Here is a 19,997-nt window from a genome sequence, read left to right as displayed (position 1 = left end):
TGACGTGCGACCGCTGGCCTGGTGTTGGGTCGACTGCACAGTCTGCCCTGCCGCGTAGGCTTGCGCAACTGAAGACAAACAAAAGACAAGAGGCGTGAGTACATGATTACAGCTTCACAACATGTGCAATCGCACGTACCTCTTATAACAATTGGAGGACCAGCGCCCCACACGTTTCACTTGTTCTACATTAAGACCCCTGGCTGTAGCTTCAGTGGCAGCCCCTATTCGAAAGGAATGGGTCCCAAATTCGCCCGGGTCCAAGCCCGCTGCGGCAATGGCCATTGCAAGCACCCGTTGAAACTGAAACCTCGTCAGCGGGGTGGCGTCTGCATGCCTCAACAATGTCCCCCCCCATGATGCCACTCTTCGTGCTAGGTAATCTTCTAAGCACTGTACCGGACACATGGATGACTCGGGGTTCCTGCGAATGATCGTGCAGTCCCCTCTCCCATCTTGGTCAGTCTTAGACCTGAGAAAGGAGACAATCATCGCATCACCCCTGATCTGAACATGTTCCCTGCACAAGCCCCCCGTCACATCCTGTTTGTTCCTTGCAACCAGCTCACTAACTCTCATAGCCCCGTGAAACGCCAGCGTAAATGCAGTCCGGAACAAACAGGTCTCAAAAGGGGACGAGCATGTGTTAGGGAGTGTGGCCAGTAACTGGGACAACCTGTCTAGACCTATCGGTCGTCTTACGTCTACTCTGCGACCCTCTAGGCGTTGCCACCCACGCAGCGCTTTCTGTACTGTGAAAGACGCTGTTGGGTCCAGGATGCCATGGGCCCTGGCAACAAAGGAAATGGCGGCACGATGCCTTTGGGCCGTAGCCACCGATTTCCCAGCCCTACGTAAGGACATCAGAAAAAGTACTACCCACTCTTCCTGACCCCAAAGACCCCCTCTCTCTGCCCCCAAAAAGGCTAAATAGGCCTGGAACGCCCCTTCATATGCCTTCCTTGTCCTGGGTGCTAGACTCTCTCCCACGAGGTGACGAAGTTCGGGGCACCGAGAGACCAGAGAGCTTCGGGGAAGGGTGCCGGCTCCGGGTCCGCTGAAGGAAGGAAACCCGAGAAAGCCTGCATGTGAAAACGAGACAGTGCATCAGCAGCCTGATTCATCACCCCTGGGACATGTTTTGCTCTGAATACCACGTTCAGTTGCATACACAGTAGGACAATTTCTTTGAGCAGCCTCAAAATCAATTTACAATGGGCTGCCTGACTATTGATGCATTCTACCACGGTCATATTGTCGGACCAAAACACGACAGAATGATCTCTGAAACCTTCTGGTCAGGTTCTCAGGGCCACCAGAATGGGAAATAGTTCAAGGAAAGCAATATTACTCGTTAGCCCCTTCTCGTGCCACCATAGGGGCCACCTTTGAGCAGACCATTTTGTGCCGAAGATGGCGCCAAAACCTATGCTTCCTGCTGAATCTGTCCATAGCCCAAGCTCTTCTGAGGACACGGCTGGCTTGTTCCAGACGACTCGGCCATTGAAGTCCGCCAAAAATGCTAACCAAATCCGCATGTCCTGGCGGACCTCGGCCGATAACCTCGTGCGATGATGACCCTCTTTTAGGCCAACCATCGCTTGGGCAATTGAGCGGGAAAAGGGGCGAGCCATTGGGATCACCCTCAAGGCAAAGTTCAACTTTCCCACTAATTGTTGCAACTGATGCAGTGTAACCTTAGATACATTTAAACATACTTGGAGGGCTGCCCTGAATTTCAACACTTTGCTAGCTGGTAAACGGAAACACCCCTCCCTTGAGTCCAACTCGATCCCCAAAAACTCGAGGCAAGTCGTGGGACCCATAGTTTTACCCGGTGCCAATGGCACGCCAAAATGACCCATCAACACACAGAATTCAGCTAAGGCCTGAGCACATTCGGGATTTTCGGCGGGGCCAAGGAACAAAAAGTCGTCAAGGTAGTGCATTACATTTCGGAAACCTGTTTTCTTAGTGAACACCCATTGCAGGAAAGTACTGAATTGCTCAAAATAAGCACATGATATAGAGCATCCCATTGGCATACACCTATCCACGTAAAATGACCCCTGGAACCCGAATCCCAGAAGACGCTGATCGTCTGGGTGTACCGGGAGCAACCGGAACGCTGACTCGATATCTGATTTCGCCATCAACGTCCCGGGCCCCAGGCGATTCAAGATGGCTACTGCCTCATCAAACGATGCGTATCGCACCGAACAAACTTCTGGATCAATTGCGTCGTTCACAGAAAGACCATGTGGAGCTGACAGATTATGGATCAAACGAAACTCACCTGGGTCCTTCTTGGGGACCACCCCTAACGGAGAACAAACAAAATCCGGTACCGGGGGTACACTAAACGGGCCGGCGACCCGTCCCCGGCTAACTTCTTTCTGAATTTTCTCTTGCACTACAGATGTATGTTGTAAAACGGAAAGTTGATTTTTGCACATCCCTACACCCTGAAAGTCCCCCACCGGGATGCGGAAACCATGTGTAAAACCGTTCCGCAGCACCCCAGCAGAAGTACGATCCGGGTATTCGCTGAGCCAGGGAATCATTGCCAAGGTATCAATCGGGGTTGGTAAAGGCGCCCCTCGGACTAGCTTAGACCTGTTTGGCGCCTCCCTTACCCCCATTCTCACCCGTTCTGGCTCTGCACGATGACTCAGGATGGGACGACCCACACGTACTACATTCGTGTTTGAATTTACACGATCCCGGAGGCCTGGTACATTTCCCTTTGTTGAAATTAAAACAGAAACCCTTCCTCCCTGTATTGCCTGCGGGCCTCGACTGATCGTCGGTGCTCGTACTTGGTCGAAAGGGCGTCCCCACATTTTGGCGGGAGTAATCAACAACAGTGCTCCCAACCAATGGCATTCTTAACATTCCCGATTCTTTCATTTTATCCCATGTTACAGAATCATAACAGTCCCAAGTCAAACTCTTGTTATGTTCCTTTTCTTTCCTGAACAGATTGTCATAACAAAACCAATGGTTACCTTGATACGCTGTCGAGTAACCCATTATTCGTGATTGATAAATGGGAAACTCAGGAAGCAACTCGGGCCTACGTTCCCCCAAAATTGATGTAAAAATACCCCACGCATTGCCCCAGTTGCCAATATTCTCATTTACCTTAAAGGCGGCCATTTTTGCGCGCCAAACACTCGGATGCATTAGGTCCTTCTGACTTTTAACATGCTCCACCTCATAATGATCAACAAGCAAGGAGAAAATATTCACGTACTCCCCCGCCCAGATCTTTTCCTTTATAGCTAAAGGCACATGTTGTCCCAATCTCTCTCTACGAGAGGGTGCTGACTCGTCCCTTGCAATCGGCAATGGCCGCTTACCTGAACCGGACGCAGCATCTGCCGCTTGCGGCTTGTCTATTCCCGCCAACGGCGCAGTCACTTTAGCTGCATCTCTCTTCTCACGAAGTCCTTTTATCAGCGCCTGTGCCTCGGCAGCCGTGGCGCCATCACTACTATCCCCCAACCATGCTGCTAGCTGTGCTGCCAGCTCGGGGGGCATGTCTTCCTTGGAAGTCGGGGTGACGACAACGGGGATTGGATTCCCCTCCATCGGTACTGGGGTCGGCGCCTCGAGCGGGGCAGAGGGAACCGGGACGTCTCCACCGGCTGGAACCCTTCTCGGCCTCTTAGGTCTCCCTCCAGCCGGCGCAGGGCCCGAACCCTCCTCCCCGTCTCGCTCCGCCAACCGTTTCTTTATGTCGGACATCTCTTTGCAAAGGGCCCGCACCATCTGGTCGGTCGTCATTCTCTTTGCGCCTTTCTTGGGCATCTCTCCGAGGAAGTATCTAGAAGACAAAGAAAAAAGATCAAAACGCTCAAAATTGGCTCTTCGTTCCGTCCCGAGCTCACGTGTAGCGAGGAGGTGCAGCTTCGGAGCACAAGAACAAGAGGACGTCTTCTGGTCTTGCGTCTCTTTTTATCCGTCTTCAGGGCGGGCGAAAACCCGCCCCTGCCCGCCCCGAGGGCGTGGCTGGCTGCGTCGGTGTCTAGGCCAGCCCACTCTAGGGCGGGAAAAAGCGCGCCCCGGCTACGCCGCTTCGGGCATACCAGCCGAGACGCGCCTCCCGCCCAAAAATGGCTTCCCGGGGGGATCGAGGCACTCCGCCATACGTTCGGGGGGACCGAGTGGTCGCCCCTTTCCATTCTGAATTTAGGTACAGATGTAATTTATACATGCCAGACATTTAGCCTGCCTAGCCAAATAGCTCTTAATCAGAAATGATCTAATGTTGTTAAATAAAATTAGTACATATACATTGTTATTTCATGTATGATGTAATATTTCGATGAGATGGAATTTTTCAAATCAGTAAGTGCAGATTGTTTCTAATGCTCTAGTTATTTTTTGAATGTCCATTCTACTAAATCCCTTTATAGCTTGCAGTTTATCCACTTTATATGGCCTTCTATTTGTTCAAATGAACTTTTAGAATAATGAGTTAATGATTATATCCATTTTAACTAGTTTACATATACTTTGATTTTGGTATCGGAGCGGGAATTATTTGATTTCAGATATTTCTGATCACTTGCTCTGAAAATACCTTTTGCTAGTCTTTAAAAACAATTACAACTCTGTTACTTTATAGCGGATTAACTAGTATTGATGTTTTTCTCATAAATTGGAATTATATGATTCTTCCTTTTCACTGATTTCGCAGAAGACAGCATGCAAAAACTCTTTTCATTCAACAGGAAGGGACAACATACTATAGATAAGGTATTACGAATATATTTAAAATACATAGTTATATTTTAATAATATTCCCACAGAAATCCTTTGTCTTATGTCATAATTAGAAGAATACATGGTATTTGCAGCAGTACCCCAGGTTTATATTTACACATAAAAATGGAACCAGTAAACTGTTTTGTTCATTAAATGTAAATGTGCACTAAACCAATCTTATTTGGATTTAAATTCAAATAACCGCATATATGGTGATTCAAAGTGCAACCATGACTTTGTGTTCAGCAATTTTACAGCTAAATAGGTATTCTCACGAAAAGTATAATAACAAAATCAGTTTAGAACTTTCCTGCTGAGAAAACCAGCTTACCAAAAATAAATCTTTCTATTTCAACACAGTCAGCAGAAATAATAATTTGAAAGCAAAAACTCCAAAAGTGATGAGGGAACCATTTCAGTAAAGGGGCTTGCAGATGTGAATTACCTGACTGAGTTCAAATATACTAGCATGGAAGGTGTGTATGCATTTATGTGTTTGAAATTGAACAATATATTCCTACTTTCAGTCATGTGTGGTCATTCACTTAGATCAATAGATTCACCTGTTGAGAAAGCATGAAAATGCACTCCTGACATGATTGTGATCACATTAGTTTCCAGGAAAGAAGCTTAAATAACATTATGGCTGAGATACCCGCCACCCCCTCTCAACACATTCCCCAAGAATGGGAAACCGGAAACGGTTCTGAACTTTTGGAAGACGGGAGGGAGTGACCCTCCCGGCCGTATTTATTAAAATATGAAACAAAATTAAAACATTAAAATAACAGTTTCATATTAATGTACAATTTCATTTCCACATTGCGATGTTTGGCTAACCTTAACATATTCTCTAATACAAAGGTTCTCCTAGCCGAACTAACATCCTACAAAACGTTTAACTTGAAATTGTACATCCTAACGTTTAAGGGCCAACGGCAAGGTCGTAACCGGTGTCAAGATCCCTAAACCAGACATATCCCCCTCACTTGTGAGGGGCGACCGCACAGAGGCGTACCTCAAGTGCATTTACCAATTTCCCTTGACTTGACGGGGGCCCCAATAAACTCGACGCCATTTAAAGGTCGTCCGAGGACTCGTGTGAGGTATCTAGAAGGTAGCGTAGACCCCCTCCCAAACCCCACACAACTTACCACATCTGCCGTCGCAGATGTCCCGTCCCCGGGAAATTCCCCAGGAGGGGGCTGTAACCCCTCCTACCCAGGAAGGGGCCTTGACCGCCTTTCCTTTCCTTTCGGCGGCCCATCCTTAGAAGGGACCGCCTCCCCGTTGAGGGGCCAATGGCCACCTCCCTCGAGCGCTCCCATCCGTAATGGGTGACGCCCACCCCTAGGGATCTTCCAATTACTGCTCACCGATCATGACCTTACCGCCACAGGCCGGATAGTTGACCGGCTATCCGGACCCCCCACAACACTCCTGCCTAAAGGTCATGTCACAAAGTCTTCAGCCAAGCTATCAGGTCTCCTATGAGTAACTCGTTCCCCATCCGGGACAAATGAACACCATCCCCCAAATACATACTATCCCCTTTTATACAACCATGCGGAATAGAATGCAATGTACTTGAACGGAACAATCTACTCATTTTATTATTAATTTTTCTTACTGAATGATTCAGAGCAGAAACCGAAATAGCCCCCCGCCACACTTTCCGTGGAATCATATGGGACCATGCAATTGTGCACCCTGGAACTCTTCTCGCTAACCAACTTACAGTGGAAAGCATCCCCTCGAGAAGAAGTCGTCTACCAGTGGTCACCAAATCGTTGCCTCCAAGATGTACTATGACTACAGACGGCGGTGACCTCGTCCGCCCTAACAAACCCTCGAAAAATGATTGAAACTGGTCAATACAGAGCCCGCCCTTTCCGTAGAAGGACACACTGTACCCATATTCCCCAGCCACGTGAATCATGTCACCTGCTTTGAATACGTCCGCGGCACGCCTCACGTATGAGTGGCCCACGACCCACACCCCTTTTTTCACAGCCGGTGATGTCTGACCGCTGGCCCCCCGGTGTCGGGTCGACTGCACAGTCCGCCCCGCCTCGTAGGCTTGCGCAACTGAAAACCAAACAAAAACAAGAAGCGTGAGTACAACATTACAGCTTCACAACATGTGCAACCGCACATATCTCTTATAACAGTTTGAGGACCAACGCCCCACACGTTTTACTTGTTCAACATTCAGACCCCTGGCTGTAGCCTCTGTAGCAGCCCCTATCCTAAAGGAATGGGTCCCAAACTCGCCGGGGTTCAGGCCCGCGGCCGAAATTGACATCGCAAGCACCCGCTGAAACTGAAACCTCGTCAGTGGGGTGGCGTCAGCGTGTCTCAACAAGGTCCCCCCCCATGATGCCACCCTATGCGTTAAATATTCCTCCACGCACACCACAGGGCACATGGAAGACCCGGGAATCCTTTGTATGATTATGCTGTCCCCGATCGCACTTTGATCGGTCTTGGACCTGACAAACGAGACAGTCATTGTCTCCCCCCTGATCTGAACGTGCTTTCGGCACAGTCCCCCCATGGCATCCTGCTTATTCTTTGCCACCAGTTCGCCTACCCGCATAGCCCCATGGAATGCTAGCACAAAAGCGGCTCGGAATAACACTGATTCATACTGGGATGAACACGTTGCAGGAAGTACCGATAACAACAGAGCCAACCTATCCAAACCTATCGGGCGCCTTTCATCTACTCTGCGACCCTCAAGGCGTTGCCACCCACGTAGCGCTTTTTGCACCACGAAAGACGCAGTCGGGTCTTGGATCCCATGAGCCCTTGCCACAAAGGAGATGGCGGCCCGATGCCTCTGGGCCGTAGCCACTGATTTGCCTGCCTGATGTAAGGACAGCAGAAATTTTACCACTAACTCTTCCTGACCCCAAAACTCTCCCCTAGCAGTCCCCAGAAAGGCCCAATAGGATCGGAACGCCCCTTCATATGCCTTCCTCGTCCTGGGTGCTAAACTCTCTCCCACGAGGTTCTGTAGTTCGGGGCACCGAGAGACCAGAGAGCTTCGGGAAAGGGTGCCGCCACCGAGTCCGCTGTGGGCAGAAAACCCCAGAAGGCCTGCATACGAAAACGAGAAAGCGCATCAGCCGCTTGATTCGTTACCCCCGGCACATGTCTTGCCCTAAATAGCACGTTCAATTGCATACACAATAACACAATTTCTTTGAGCAATCTCAGAATCCATTTGCATCGTGCTGCCTGGCTATTGATACACTCAACCACGGTCATGTTATCAGACCAAAATACCACAGAGTGATCCCTGAATCCCTCAGGCCAAGTTCTCAGGGCCACCAGAATGGGAAAAAGTTCAAGAAAGGCAATGTTACTCGTCAGCCCACTCTCATGCCACCATAACGGCCATTTTTGAGCCGACCATTGTGTGCCGAATATGGCACCAAAACCAACGCTCCCAGCCGAATCTGTCCACAGCCCCAGCTCTTCGGAGGACACCGCCGGTTTATTCCAGACAATTCGACCATTGAACTCCGCCAGAAATGCCAACCAAATGTGCATGTCCTGGCGAACTTCTGCCGATAGTCTCGTGCGATGATGACCCTCTTTCAGGCCGACCATGGCCTGAGCGATCGAGCGGGAAAAGGGGCGGGCCATCGGCATTACTCTCAGGGCAAAATTCAGCTGGCCCACCAATTGTTGTAATTGATGCAGTCTGACTTTAGACTCACTAATACACTTTTCCAGGGAAGCCCTGAATCTTAACACCTTTTCTCTTGGTAATCGAAAACAACCTTCCTCTGAATCGAGCTCGATCCCCAGGAACTCGAGGCAAGTCGAGGGACCCACAGTCTTACCTGGTGCCAGTGGCACACCAAAATGCTTCATTAAGACACAAAATTCATTCAAAGCCTGTCCACATTCTGGATCCCCGGCCGCCCCCAAAAACAAAAAGTCATCGAGATAATGCATGACATGTTGAAAACCCGTCCTCTTTGTGAAGACCCATTGCAGAAAACAACTGAACTTTTCAAAATAGGCACAATATATAGAGCATCCCATCGGCATACATCTATCCATGTAATAGTGACCCTGAAACATGAAACCAAGGAGACGCTGATCGTCTGGGTGTACCGGGAGCAACCGGAACGCTGACTCAATATCTGATTTTGCCATCAGCGCACCGGGCCCTAGGCGATTCAACATGGCGACGGCCTCATCGAAAGATGCGTACCGCACCGAACACACTTCCGGGTCAATTGCATCATTCACGGAAAGACCACGTGGGGCTGATAAATTATGTATCAGTCAGAACTCACCCGGGTCCTTCTTAGGGACCACCCCTAAAGGGGAACAAACAAAGTTAGCACATGGTGGCTCATCAAATGGACCGGCGACTCGACCTCGAGTAACCTCCTTCCCAATCTTCTCCTGTACTACGGTCGTATGTTGCAAGACCGACAGTTGATTTTTACATTTTGCTACACCCTGAAAATCCCCCACTGGGATGCGGAAACCATATGAAAACCCGTTCCGCAACACCCCAGCGGAAACCTGATCCGGGTACTCGCTGAGCCAAGGAATCATTGCCATGGTATCAATCGGAGTAGGTAAAGGCGCCCCTCGGACTATTTCAGACCTGTTTGGCGCCTCCCCTACCACCGTTATCACCCGTTTTGGCTCTGCACATGGACTCAGGATGGGATGGCTGCCCACACCCTCCACACTCATGTCTAAACTTGCATGACCCCTGGGGCCTCGTACATTTACCCCTGTTAAAGTTCCAATAAATCCCCCTTTTACCTGCGTTGCCGTTCGGCTTCGAGAGGTAGTCATTAACTGTACTCGCTCGAAAGGGTGTCCCAGCATATTGGCGGGAGGATTCACCCCCGCTACTCCCTACCAATGGTAACTTCAACATACCAGTACTCTACATTTTTGACCACGAAACAGAATCGTAACAATCCCAAGTCAAGTTCTTGTCGTGTTCTTTCGCTTTTCTAAAAATATTATCGTAACAGAACCACTGATTGCCCCCATATGATACAGAATATTCCATGATTCGTGACTGATAAATAGGCAATTCGGACAACAACTCGGGCCTACGTTCACCCATGATAGCGGTAAAAATTCCCCATGCCCTGCCCCAATTGCCAATGTTTTCGTCAACCTTAAAGGCGGCCATCTTTGCGCGCCAAACACTCGGATGCATGAGCTCCTTTTGGCTCTTAACATGCTCCATCTCATAATGATCTTTAAGCAACGAGAACATGTTTACATACTCATCTGCCCACATCTTTTCCTTAATAGCCAGAGGTACATGCTGACCCAATTTTTCCCTTCGTGAGGGTGCAGACTCATCCCTTGCAATCGGCAATGGCCGCTTACCTGAACCGGAAGCTGCGTCTGCCGCTGAACCTGCTCCTGTCGATTTTTCACCCGCCGGAGACGGCGTGATAACTGGCGATGGTGCCTTCACCGCCTCCCTATTTTCACGCAATTGCTTCATCAACACCGGTGCGTCGTCAGCCGTGGCGCCCTCGCCATTTTTCCCCAACCACGCTGCCAATTGTGCTGCCAACTCGGGCGGCATATCGTCCCCGGACACGGGGGTGACCACCACGGGAATCGGGTTCCCCTCTGTCGGCACCGGAGTGGGCTCTTCGAGTGGGGTATCGGGAACCGGGGTGTTTCCCCCCGCTGCCCCCCGTCTGGGCCTCTTGCCCTTCCCTCCTGGAGCGGCTCCTGCCGATGGTCGTTTCGGCCCCCCTTCCCCGTCTCTAGCCGCCACCTTCTTCTTTAGGTCGGTTACCTCCTTCATGAGCATACGGAGCATCTGGTCAGTAGTGACTCGCTTTCCAACTTTCTTAGGCATTCTCAGACAGAGTATCTGTAAGACAAAAGAAAGATTACCACGTTCAAAATTGGCTCTTCGTTCCCTCTCGAGCTCACGTGCAGCGAGGAGGTGCAGCTTCAGAGCACAGGAACAAGAGGATGCTTTCTTGGCTTGTTGCTCCTTTTATCCGTCTTCAGGGCGGGCGTAAACCCGCCCCTGCCTGCCCCAAAGGGCGTGGCCGGCCGCATCAGTGTCTAGGCCAGCCCCCTCCAGGGCGGGAAAAAGCGCGCCCCGGCTACGCCGCTTCGGGCATACCAGCCGAGACTCGCTTCCCGCCCAAGATGGCTTCCCGGGGGGATCGTGGTACTCCGCCATACGTTCGGGGGGACCGAATGGTCGCCCCTTTCCAATCTTTCTGTATAATTCAATGATGCCAAAAATGTATAAAAACATAGAAGACAGCTTTTAATTGAGCTTTTCCTCACATATCTTCATGTAAAACTTTGAATATAGGAAATATTATTCGTGGTTAAACATTATTCTCTTGATTTCTCCAGAAAATCGATTGCTAATGTGCAATATTCAGGCACACTACAGGGACTATTTTAGAATACCTGAGAAATCAGTAACTTTCTAAAACATGCATGAACTTCTCTTTTGAAATGCCATCAAATAGCTTAAACTAAAAACCTAAGCAGAACTCTGCTTAAGAAACTCCAGTTTGGTGTGTCCTGTCAATCTTAGTTGTCGGCCAGGGCGGTAAATTCCATACCGTCTGCGGAATTTGCGGAATTTGTGTAATTTTGAGTTCCGCGGAGATCGGGGAATTGCACAAAATTCTGCATTCCCCGACATTGCGAAATTTTTGGCTTGTTCGTGTTCTCAAATTGTGTGTTTGCAAGATATTTCCCCCCAAGCACGCAAACAGCAATTGTGAACAGCAAAAAAGCATCGCGAACAAGCAATTCAGCATGTTCGCAGAATTTCTGCATGTCCGCAGAGATTTTTTACTGTTTTGCGGAAATTTGCTTAACGCGATTACGCGAATTCCGCCCACCCCTAATTAGTTGTACAGAATTTTAACTGTGAATGTTCTTGAGGATAGATTTCAAAAATTGAAAACCTCAAAGCAGGAGACACTTAGCACCTATTTTATCTCTTATTTTGAGAAGGTGATATGGCATTGTCTCTGCTTCCTGAAGTTGGATTACCCTCAGCAGTTACAGGTATATAGGCAGCTAACACTGGCATTTAAAAACATTTTAGTTTTGTTATTACTATTAATAATGGTACATCTATCAAAATATCCATAGTTTACATAGAAGATGCTCACCTGTGTATTCCGATAATACACTGTCTTTTCCAAGTACACCATTTCCACCCACAGCAGAGACTTTGAAGGTGTACAGGTTGCCAGGTATTAAATTTGTGATGGAGACATTTTCATACATTGTTGTTACATTTGATTCTGGATTTCCTAAAACTTGCACTAAATAGGAGCTTTTGTTGCCAGTCGGTGGTAGCCAGCTCAAAGAAATTGAATCAATGGTGATGTATGTCAAACTTAGATTGTTGGTTACATTGGGTACTGAAATAGAAAAATAGAACGTGAAGTATCACTCAGAGAAACTTTTACATATTTGTCAGAAATATTTTTTACACCAGATAAATTACAGAAAAGCTTGTAGAAGTCACCTATCAATGGGAAGAATTGCCATGAAAGATCTCTAATAGGGTGAAATAGTTTGTAACACTTCTGGCGCATTGATTTTGTATTAAAAAATTGAGACTTGTACTAAAGAATCTAAATTCCCGGAAGAGCATAGAAATGTTTCCAATGACATCTCTTCAGTTATGATAACTTATTCAAAACCCCCAAATGTGAGCAACTGTAACTTAGTCTCATTAATTCTAGAAAATGTTTCCCAAAATGTATAACTGATTCTGAATTTAGGTACAGATGTAATTTATACATGCCAGACATTTAGCCTGCCTAGCCAAATAGCTCTTAATCAGAAATGATCTAATGTTGTTAAATCAAATGAGTACATATACATTGTTATTTCATGTATGATGTAATATTTCGATGAGATGGAATTTTTCAAATCAGTGAGTGCAGATTGTTTCTAATGCGAAAGTTATTTTTTGAATGTCTATTCTACTAAATCCCTTTATAGCTTGCAGTTTATCCACTTTATATGGCCTTCTATTTGTTCAAATGAACTTTTAGAATAATGAGTTAATGATTATATCCATTTTAACTAGTTTACATATACATTGATTTTGGTATCGGAGTAGGAATTATTTGATTTCAGATATTTCTGATCACTTGCTCTGAAAATACCTTTTGCTAGTCTTTAAAAAAAATTACAACTCTGTTACTTTATAGCGGATTAACTAGTATTGATGTTTTTCTCATAAATTGGAATTATATGATTCTTCCTTTTTACTGATTTCGCAGAAGACAGCATGCAAAAACTCTTTTAATTCAACAGGAAGGGACAACATACTATAGATAAGGTATTACCAATATATTTAAAATACATACTTATATTTTAATAATATTCCCACAGAAATCCTTTGTCTTATGTCATAATTAGAAGAATACATGGTATTTGCAGCAGTATCCCAGGTTTATATTTACACATAAAAATGGAACCAGTAAACTGTTTTTTCATTAAATGTAAATGTGCACTAAACCAATCTTATTTGGATTTAAATTCAAATAACCGCATATATGGTGATTCAAAGTGCAACCATGACTTTGTGTTCAGCAATTTTACAGCTGAAGAGGTATTCTCACGAAAAGTATAATAACAAAATCAGTTTAGAACTTTTCTGCTGAGAAAACAAGCTTACCACAAATAAATCTTTCTATTTCAACACAGTCAGCAGAAATAATAATTTGAAAGCAAAAACTCCAAAAGTGATGAGGGAACCATTTCAGTAACGGGGCTTGCAGATGTGGATTACCTGACTGAGTTCAAATATACTAGCATGGAAGGTGTGTATGCATTTATGTGTTTGAAATTGAACAATATATTCCTACTTTCAGTCATGTGTGGTCATTCACTAAGATCAATAGATTCACCTGTTGAGAAAGCATGAAAATGCACTCCTGACATGATTGTGATCACATTAGTTTCCAGGAAAGAAGCTTAAATAACATATCTTTCTGTATAATTCAATGATGCCAAAAATGTATAAAAACATAGAAGATAGCTTTTAATTGAGCTTTTCCTCACATATCTTCATGTAAAACTTTGAATATAGGAAATAATATTTGTGGTTAAACATTATTCTCTTGATTTCTCCAGAAAATCGATTGCTAATGTGCAATAATCAGGCACACTAGAGGGACTATTTTAGAATACCTGAGAAATCAGTAACTTTCTAAAACATGCATGAACTTCTCTTTTGAAATGCCATCAAATAGCTTAAACTAAAAACCTAAGCAGAACTCTGCTTAAGAAACTCCAGTTTGGTGTGTCCTGTCAATCTTAGTTGTAGGCCGGGGCGGTAAATTCCATACCGTCTGCGGAATTTGTGGAAAGGGGCGACCACTCGGTCCCCCCGAACGTATGGTGGAGTACCCCGATCCCCCCGGGAGGCCATCTTGGGCGGGAGGCGAGTCTCGGCTGGTATGCCCGAAGCGGCGTAGCCGGGGCGCGCCTTTTCCCGCCCTAGAGTGGGTTGTCCTAGACGCTGACGCCGCCGACCACGCCCCCGGGGGGCAGGCGGAGGCGGGTTTACGCCCGCCCGAAGATGGATAAAAGGAGCAGCAAGCCAAGGAGGCATCCTCTTGTTCCTGTGCTCTGAAGCTGCACCTCCCCGCTGCACGTGAGCTCGAGACGGAACGAGGAGCCAATTTTGAGCGTTGTAATTTTGTTCTTGTTTTACAGATATCTGCGTTGGAGAATGCCGGGCAAGAAGGTCGGAAAGCGGGTCGGTACCGATCAGATGCTCCGCATGCTCATAACGGAGGTTGCCGATTTGAAGAAACAGATGGCGGAGAAGAACGGGGAGGGAGGCCCGAAGCGAATCGTCGGACCAGCTTTGCCGGGAGTAGTCCCTAGTGGGAGAGGCAAGAGGTCCAAGAGGGGGGCACCTGGGGGGGAGACCCCGGTTCCCGATACACCGATAGAGGAGCCGATCCTGGTTCCGAAGGAGGGGCATCCGATTCCCGTGGTAGTCACCCCCGTGAACGGAGAAGATATGCCTCCAGAGTTGGCTGCACAACTGGCAGCGTGGTTGGGAAAGGATAGCGAGGGCGTGATGAGGCAATTGCAGGAATCTAGACAGGCTGCGAACGCACCATCTCTTGTTCCCCCGCAGGCTCCGGTGGCTGAGATCGCGGCAGGCGCAAGTTCGGCAGCAAGTACAGCACCTAGTTCAGGTAAGCGGCTACTGCCGATTGCGGGGGAGGGGTCTGTACCCTCGCGAAGGGAGAAAGTGGCCCAGCATGTTCCACTTGAAATTAAGGAAAAGATTTGGGCTAATAAGTATGTGAACATGTTTTCTTTACTTACTGACCATTACGAGATCGAGCATGTGAAGGCCCAAAAAGAGCTTATGCATCCGAGTGTTTGGCGCTCAAAAATGGCCGCCTTTAAAGTCGATGAGAACATAGGTACTTGGGGCAGAGCATTTGGCATTTTCACCTCCATTATGGGTGAGCGAAGGCCTGAGTTGTTGACGGAATTGCCTATTTATCAGACACGTATTATGGAGTATTCTCTAGCCTATGAGGGCAATCAATGGTTTTGTTATGACAATATTTTTAGGAAGGCTAAGGAGCACGACCCAGCTCTAACTTGGGACTGTTATGACTCCATTTCTTGGCAAAAAATGGAGAACTCGGGCATGTTAAAAGTACCATTGGTGGGGGGTAGCGGGGGTGAGTCTTCCCGCCAAACCTCTGGGACACCCTTTCGGACGGGTGCAGGTAACGAGCACCACTCGAAGTCGAGTGGCAAAACAGGGAAAAAGGGGATTTGTTGGAATTTTAACAGAGGAAAATGTACAAGGCCTCAGGGGTCATGCAAATTTAGACACGAGTGTGGGGGTTGTGGACAGTCCTCTCATCCCGAGACCATGTGCAGAGCCAAAACGGGTGATAACGGAGGTAGGGGAAGCGCCAAACAGGTCTGAAATAGTCCGAGGGGCGCCTTTACCTACCCCGGTTGATACCATGGCAATGATTCCTTGGCTCAATGAATACCCGGATCATGTCTCCGCAGGGGTGTTGCGAGACGGGTTCTCGTATGGTTTCCGCATTCCAGTGGGGGACTTTCAGGGTAAAACAAGTTGTAAGAACCAACTGTCGGTCCTGCAGCATACGGCGGTGGTACAGGTAAAGATTGGGAAAGAGGTGACTCGAGGGCGGGTTGCCGGTCCATTCGATCTACCGCCGGTTGCTAACTTTGTTTGTTCCCCCTTAGGGGTGGTCCCCAAGAAGGACCCGGGTGAGTTTAGGCTAATACATAATTTGTCAGCCCCACGAGGTCTTTCCGTGAATGATGCGATAGACCCGGAAGTGTGTTCGGTGCGGTACGCATCTTTCGATGAGGCCGTCGCCATGTTGAATCGCCTGGGGCCCGGGCGCTGATGGCAAAATCAGACATTGAGTCAGCGTTCCGGTTGCTCCAGGTACACCCAGACGATCAGCGTCTCCTTGGTTTCATGTTTCAGGGTCGCTATTACATGGATAAATGTATGCCAATGGGTTGCTCCATATCTTGTGCTTATTTTGAGAAGTTCAGTTGTTTTCTGCAATGGGTATTCACAAGAAAGACGGGTTTTCAGCATGTGATGCATTATCTCGATGACTTTCTGTTCCTGGGGGCGGCCGGGGATCCAGAATTTTGGGCGGGCTTTATCAGAGTTTTGTGTCTTAATGAATCACTTCGGCGTGCCATTGGCACCAGGTAAGACTGTGGGTCCCTCGACTTCACTCGAGTTTCTGGGGATCAAGCTCGACTCGGAGGAAGGTTGTTTTCGGTTGCCCAAAGAGAAGGTGTTGAAATTCAGGGCATCCCTTGAAACATGTATTCGAGAGACTAAGGTGAACCTGCATCAATTGCAACAAACGGTGGGCCAATTGAATTTTGCCCTTAGAGTAATCCCAATGGCCCGCCCCTTTTCCCGCTCGATTGCACAAGCCATGGTCGGTCTTAAAGAGGGACAACACCGCACGAGGCTCTCGGCAGAGATTCGCCAGGACATGCGCATTTGGTTGGCATTCCTGGCGGATTTCAATGGTCGAATTGTCTGGAACAAGCCGGCGGTGTCCTCCGAGGAGCTGGGGCTGTGGACAGATTCGGCGGGGAGTATAGGTTTTGGCGCCATATTCGGTAATCAATGGTCGGCTCAAAAATGGCCGTCATGGTGGCACGAGAGCGGGCTGACGAGTAACATTGCTTTTCTCGAACTTTTCCCTATTTTGGTGGCCCTGAAAACATGGCCTGAGGGGTTCCGAGATCACTCTGTCGTGTTCTGGTCTGATAACATGACCGTGGTAGAGTGTATCAATAGTCAGGCAGCACGTTGCAAATGGATTCTGAGACTGCTTAAAGAAATTGTATTGTTGTGTATGCAGTTGAATGTGATCTTTAGGGCGCGACATGTCCCAGGGGTGCTGAACCAAGCGGCTGATGCGCTTTCTCGTTTCCGTATGCAGGCCTTCTGGGGTTTTCTGCCCACAGCGGACCCGGTGGCGGCACCCTTTCCCGAAGCTCTCTGGTCTCTCGGTGCCCCGAACTACAAAACCTCGTGGGAGAGAGTTTAGCACCCAGGACAAGGAAGGCATATGAAGGGGCGTTCCGTTCCTATTGGTCCTTTTTGGGTTCTGCTAGGGGGGAGCTTTGGGGCCAGGAAGAGCTTGTTGTAAAATTCTTGCTGTCTTTACATCAGGCAGGCAAATCAGTAGCTACGGCCCAGAGGCATCGGGCCGCCATTTCCTTTATGGCAAGGGCTCATGGGATCCAGGACCCAACAGCGTCCTTTGTGGTACAGAAAGCGCTACGGGGGTGGCAACGCCTTGAGGGTCGCAGAGTAGATGAGAGGCACCCGATAGGTCTGGATAGGTTGGCCCTGTTATTATCCGTACTCCCTGCGACATGTTCATCCCAGTATGAAACAGTGTTATTCCGGGCCGCCTTTGCGTTAGCATTCCATGGGGCAATGCGGGTAAGCGAACTGGTGGCGAGGAACAAACGGGATACGGTGGGGGGACTGTGCCGGGAGCACATTCAGGTAAAGGGGGAGACAATGACGGTCTCCTTTGTCAGGTCCAAGGCTGATCAGGGTGCGATAGGGGATTGTGTAGTAATACATCGGATTCCCGGATCTCCCATGTGCCCTGTTGTTTGCTTAGAGGAATATTTAGTGCAGAGGGCGTCATCATGGGGGGGGACCTTGTTGAGGCACGCTGATGCCACCCCACTGACGAGATTTCAGTTCCAGCGGGTGCTGGCAATGGCGCTTTCGGCCGCAGGTTTGAACCCCGGCGAGTTTGGGACCCATTCCTTCCGGATAGGGGCTGCTACTGAGGCTACAGCCAGGGGTCTGAGTATAGAGAAAGTGAAACGTTTGGGGCGTTGGTCCTCGAACTGTTACAAAAGGTATGTGCGGTTGCACATGTTGTGAAGCTGCTATCATGTACTCACGCTTCTTGTTTTTGTTTGGTTTACAGTTTCGCAAGCTCACGAGGCGGGGCGGACTGTGCAGTCGACCCGACACCTGGGAACCAGCGGTCAAACATCACCGGCTGCGGAAAAAGTGGTGTGGGTCGTGGGCCACTCATACGTGAGGCGTGCCGCGGACGTATTCAAAGCAGGTGACATGATTCACGTGGCTGGGGAATACGGGTACAGGGTGACCTTCTACGGAAGGGGCGGGCTCTGTATTGACCAGTTTCAAAATTTTATGGAGGGTTTGTTAGGGCGGACAAGGTCACCGCCGTCTATAATCATAGTCCATCTTGGGGGTAATGATTTGGTAACCACTGGTAGACGACTGCTTCTCGAGGCAATGCTTTCCACTGTAAGTTGGTTGGCGGGAAGAGTTCCAGGGTGCACAATTGCATGGTCCCATATGATTCCACGAAAAGTGTGGCGGGGGCGATTTCGGTTTCTGCTCTGAATCACTCAGTAAAGAAAATAAATAACAAGTTGGGTAGATTGTTTCGTTCAAGTACACTGCAGTCTATTCCGCATGGTTGTATCAAGGGGGACAGTATGTATTTGGGAGATGGGGTCCATTTGTCCCGGGTGGGGAATGAGTTACTCATAGGAGACCTCATAGCTTGGCTAAGGAGTTTAAAACATGACCTTTAGGCAGGAGTTGTGTGGGGGGTCCGGATAGCCGGTCAACTATCCGGCCTGTGGCGGTAAGGTCATGATCGGTGAGCAGTAATTGGAAGATCCCTATGGGGGGGGCGTCACCCATTACGGATGGGAGCGCCCGGGGGAGGTGGCCATTGGCCCCTCAACGGGGAGGCGGTTCCTTCTAAGGATGGGCCGCCGAAAGAAAAGGAAAGGCGGTCAAGGCCCCTTCCTTGATAGGAGGGGCTACGGGCCCCTCCTGGGGAATTTCCCGGGGCCAGGACACCTGCGACGGCAGATGTGGTAAGTTGTGTGGAGTGGGGAGGGGGTTTACGCTACCTTCTAGACACCTCACACGAGTCCTCGGACGACCTTTAAATGGCGTCGAGTTCATTGGGGCCCCCGTCAAGTCAAGGGAAATTGGTAGATGCATTTGAGGTACAGCCTCTCTGCGGTCGCCCCTCCCGAGTGGGGGGGGGTAATTCTGGTTTAGGGATCTGACACCGGTTACGACCTTGCCGTTGGCCCTTAACGTTAGGATGTACAATTTCAAGTTAAATGTTTTGCAGGATGTTAGTTCGGCTAGGAGAACCTTTGTATTAGAGATATGTTAAGGTTAGCCAAACATCGTAATGTGGAAATGAAATTGTACATAATATGAAACTGTTATTTTAATGTTTTTAAGTTTGTTTCATATTTTAATAAATACGGCCGGGAGGGTCACTCCCTCCCGCCTTCCAAAAGTTCAGAACCGTTTCCGTTTTCCCATCCTTGGGGATTGCGTCGAGAGGGGGTGGCGGGTATCTCAGCCATATGGAAAGGGGCGACCACTCGGTCCCCCCGAACGTATGGTGGAGTACCCCGATCCCCCCGGGAGGCCATCTTGGGCGGGAGGCGAGTCTCGGCTGGTATGCCCGAAGCGGCGTAGCCGGGGCGCGCCTTTTCCCGCCCTAGAGTGGGTTGTCCTAGACGCTGACGCCGCCGACCACGCCCCCGGGGGGCAGGCGGAGGCGGGTTTACGCCCGCCCGAAGACGGATAAAAGCAGCAGCAAGCCAAGGAGGCATCC

The 19,997-nt window shown here is 48.7% G+C and overlaps 1 protein-coding gene across 1 annotated transcript in view; it reads right to left on the bottom strand.

Annotated features, from left to right (window-relative positions):
- The window catches only part of LOC147684194 (receptor-type tyrosine-protein phosphatase eta-like), a 139,398-nt gene that overhangs the window by 5,673 nt on the left and 113,728 nt on the right, over window positions 1–19,997 (bottom strand). The window contains exon 18 of the mRNA XM_086942606.1: window positions 11,940–12,194. Coding sequence (XP_086798732.1) covers window positions 11,940–12,194 — 255 coding nt within the window. The remainder of the gene's footprint in view (window positions 1–11,939; window positions 12,195–19,997) is intronic.

The sequence above is a fragment of the Lissotriton vulgaris genome, chromosome 11 (assembly GCF_964263255.1).
Source record: "Lissotriton vulgaris chromosome 11, aLisVul1.2, whole genome shotgun sequence".
Taxonomy (NCBI): Eukaryota; Metazoa; Chordata; class Amphibia; order Caudata; family Salamandridae; genus Lissotriton; species Lissotriton vulgaris.
This window is presented reverse-complemented; position numbering and strand designations above follow the sequence as displayed.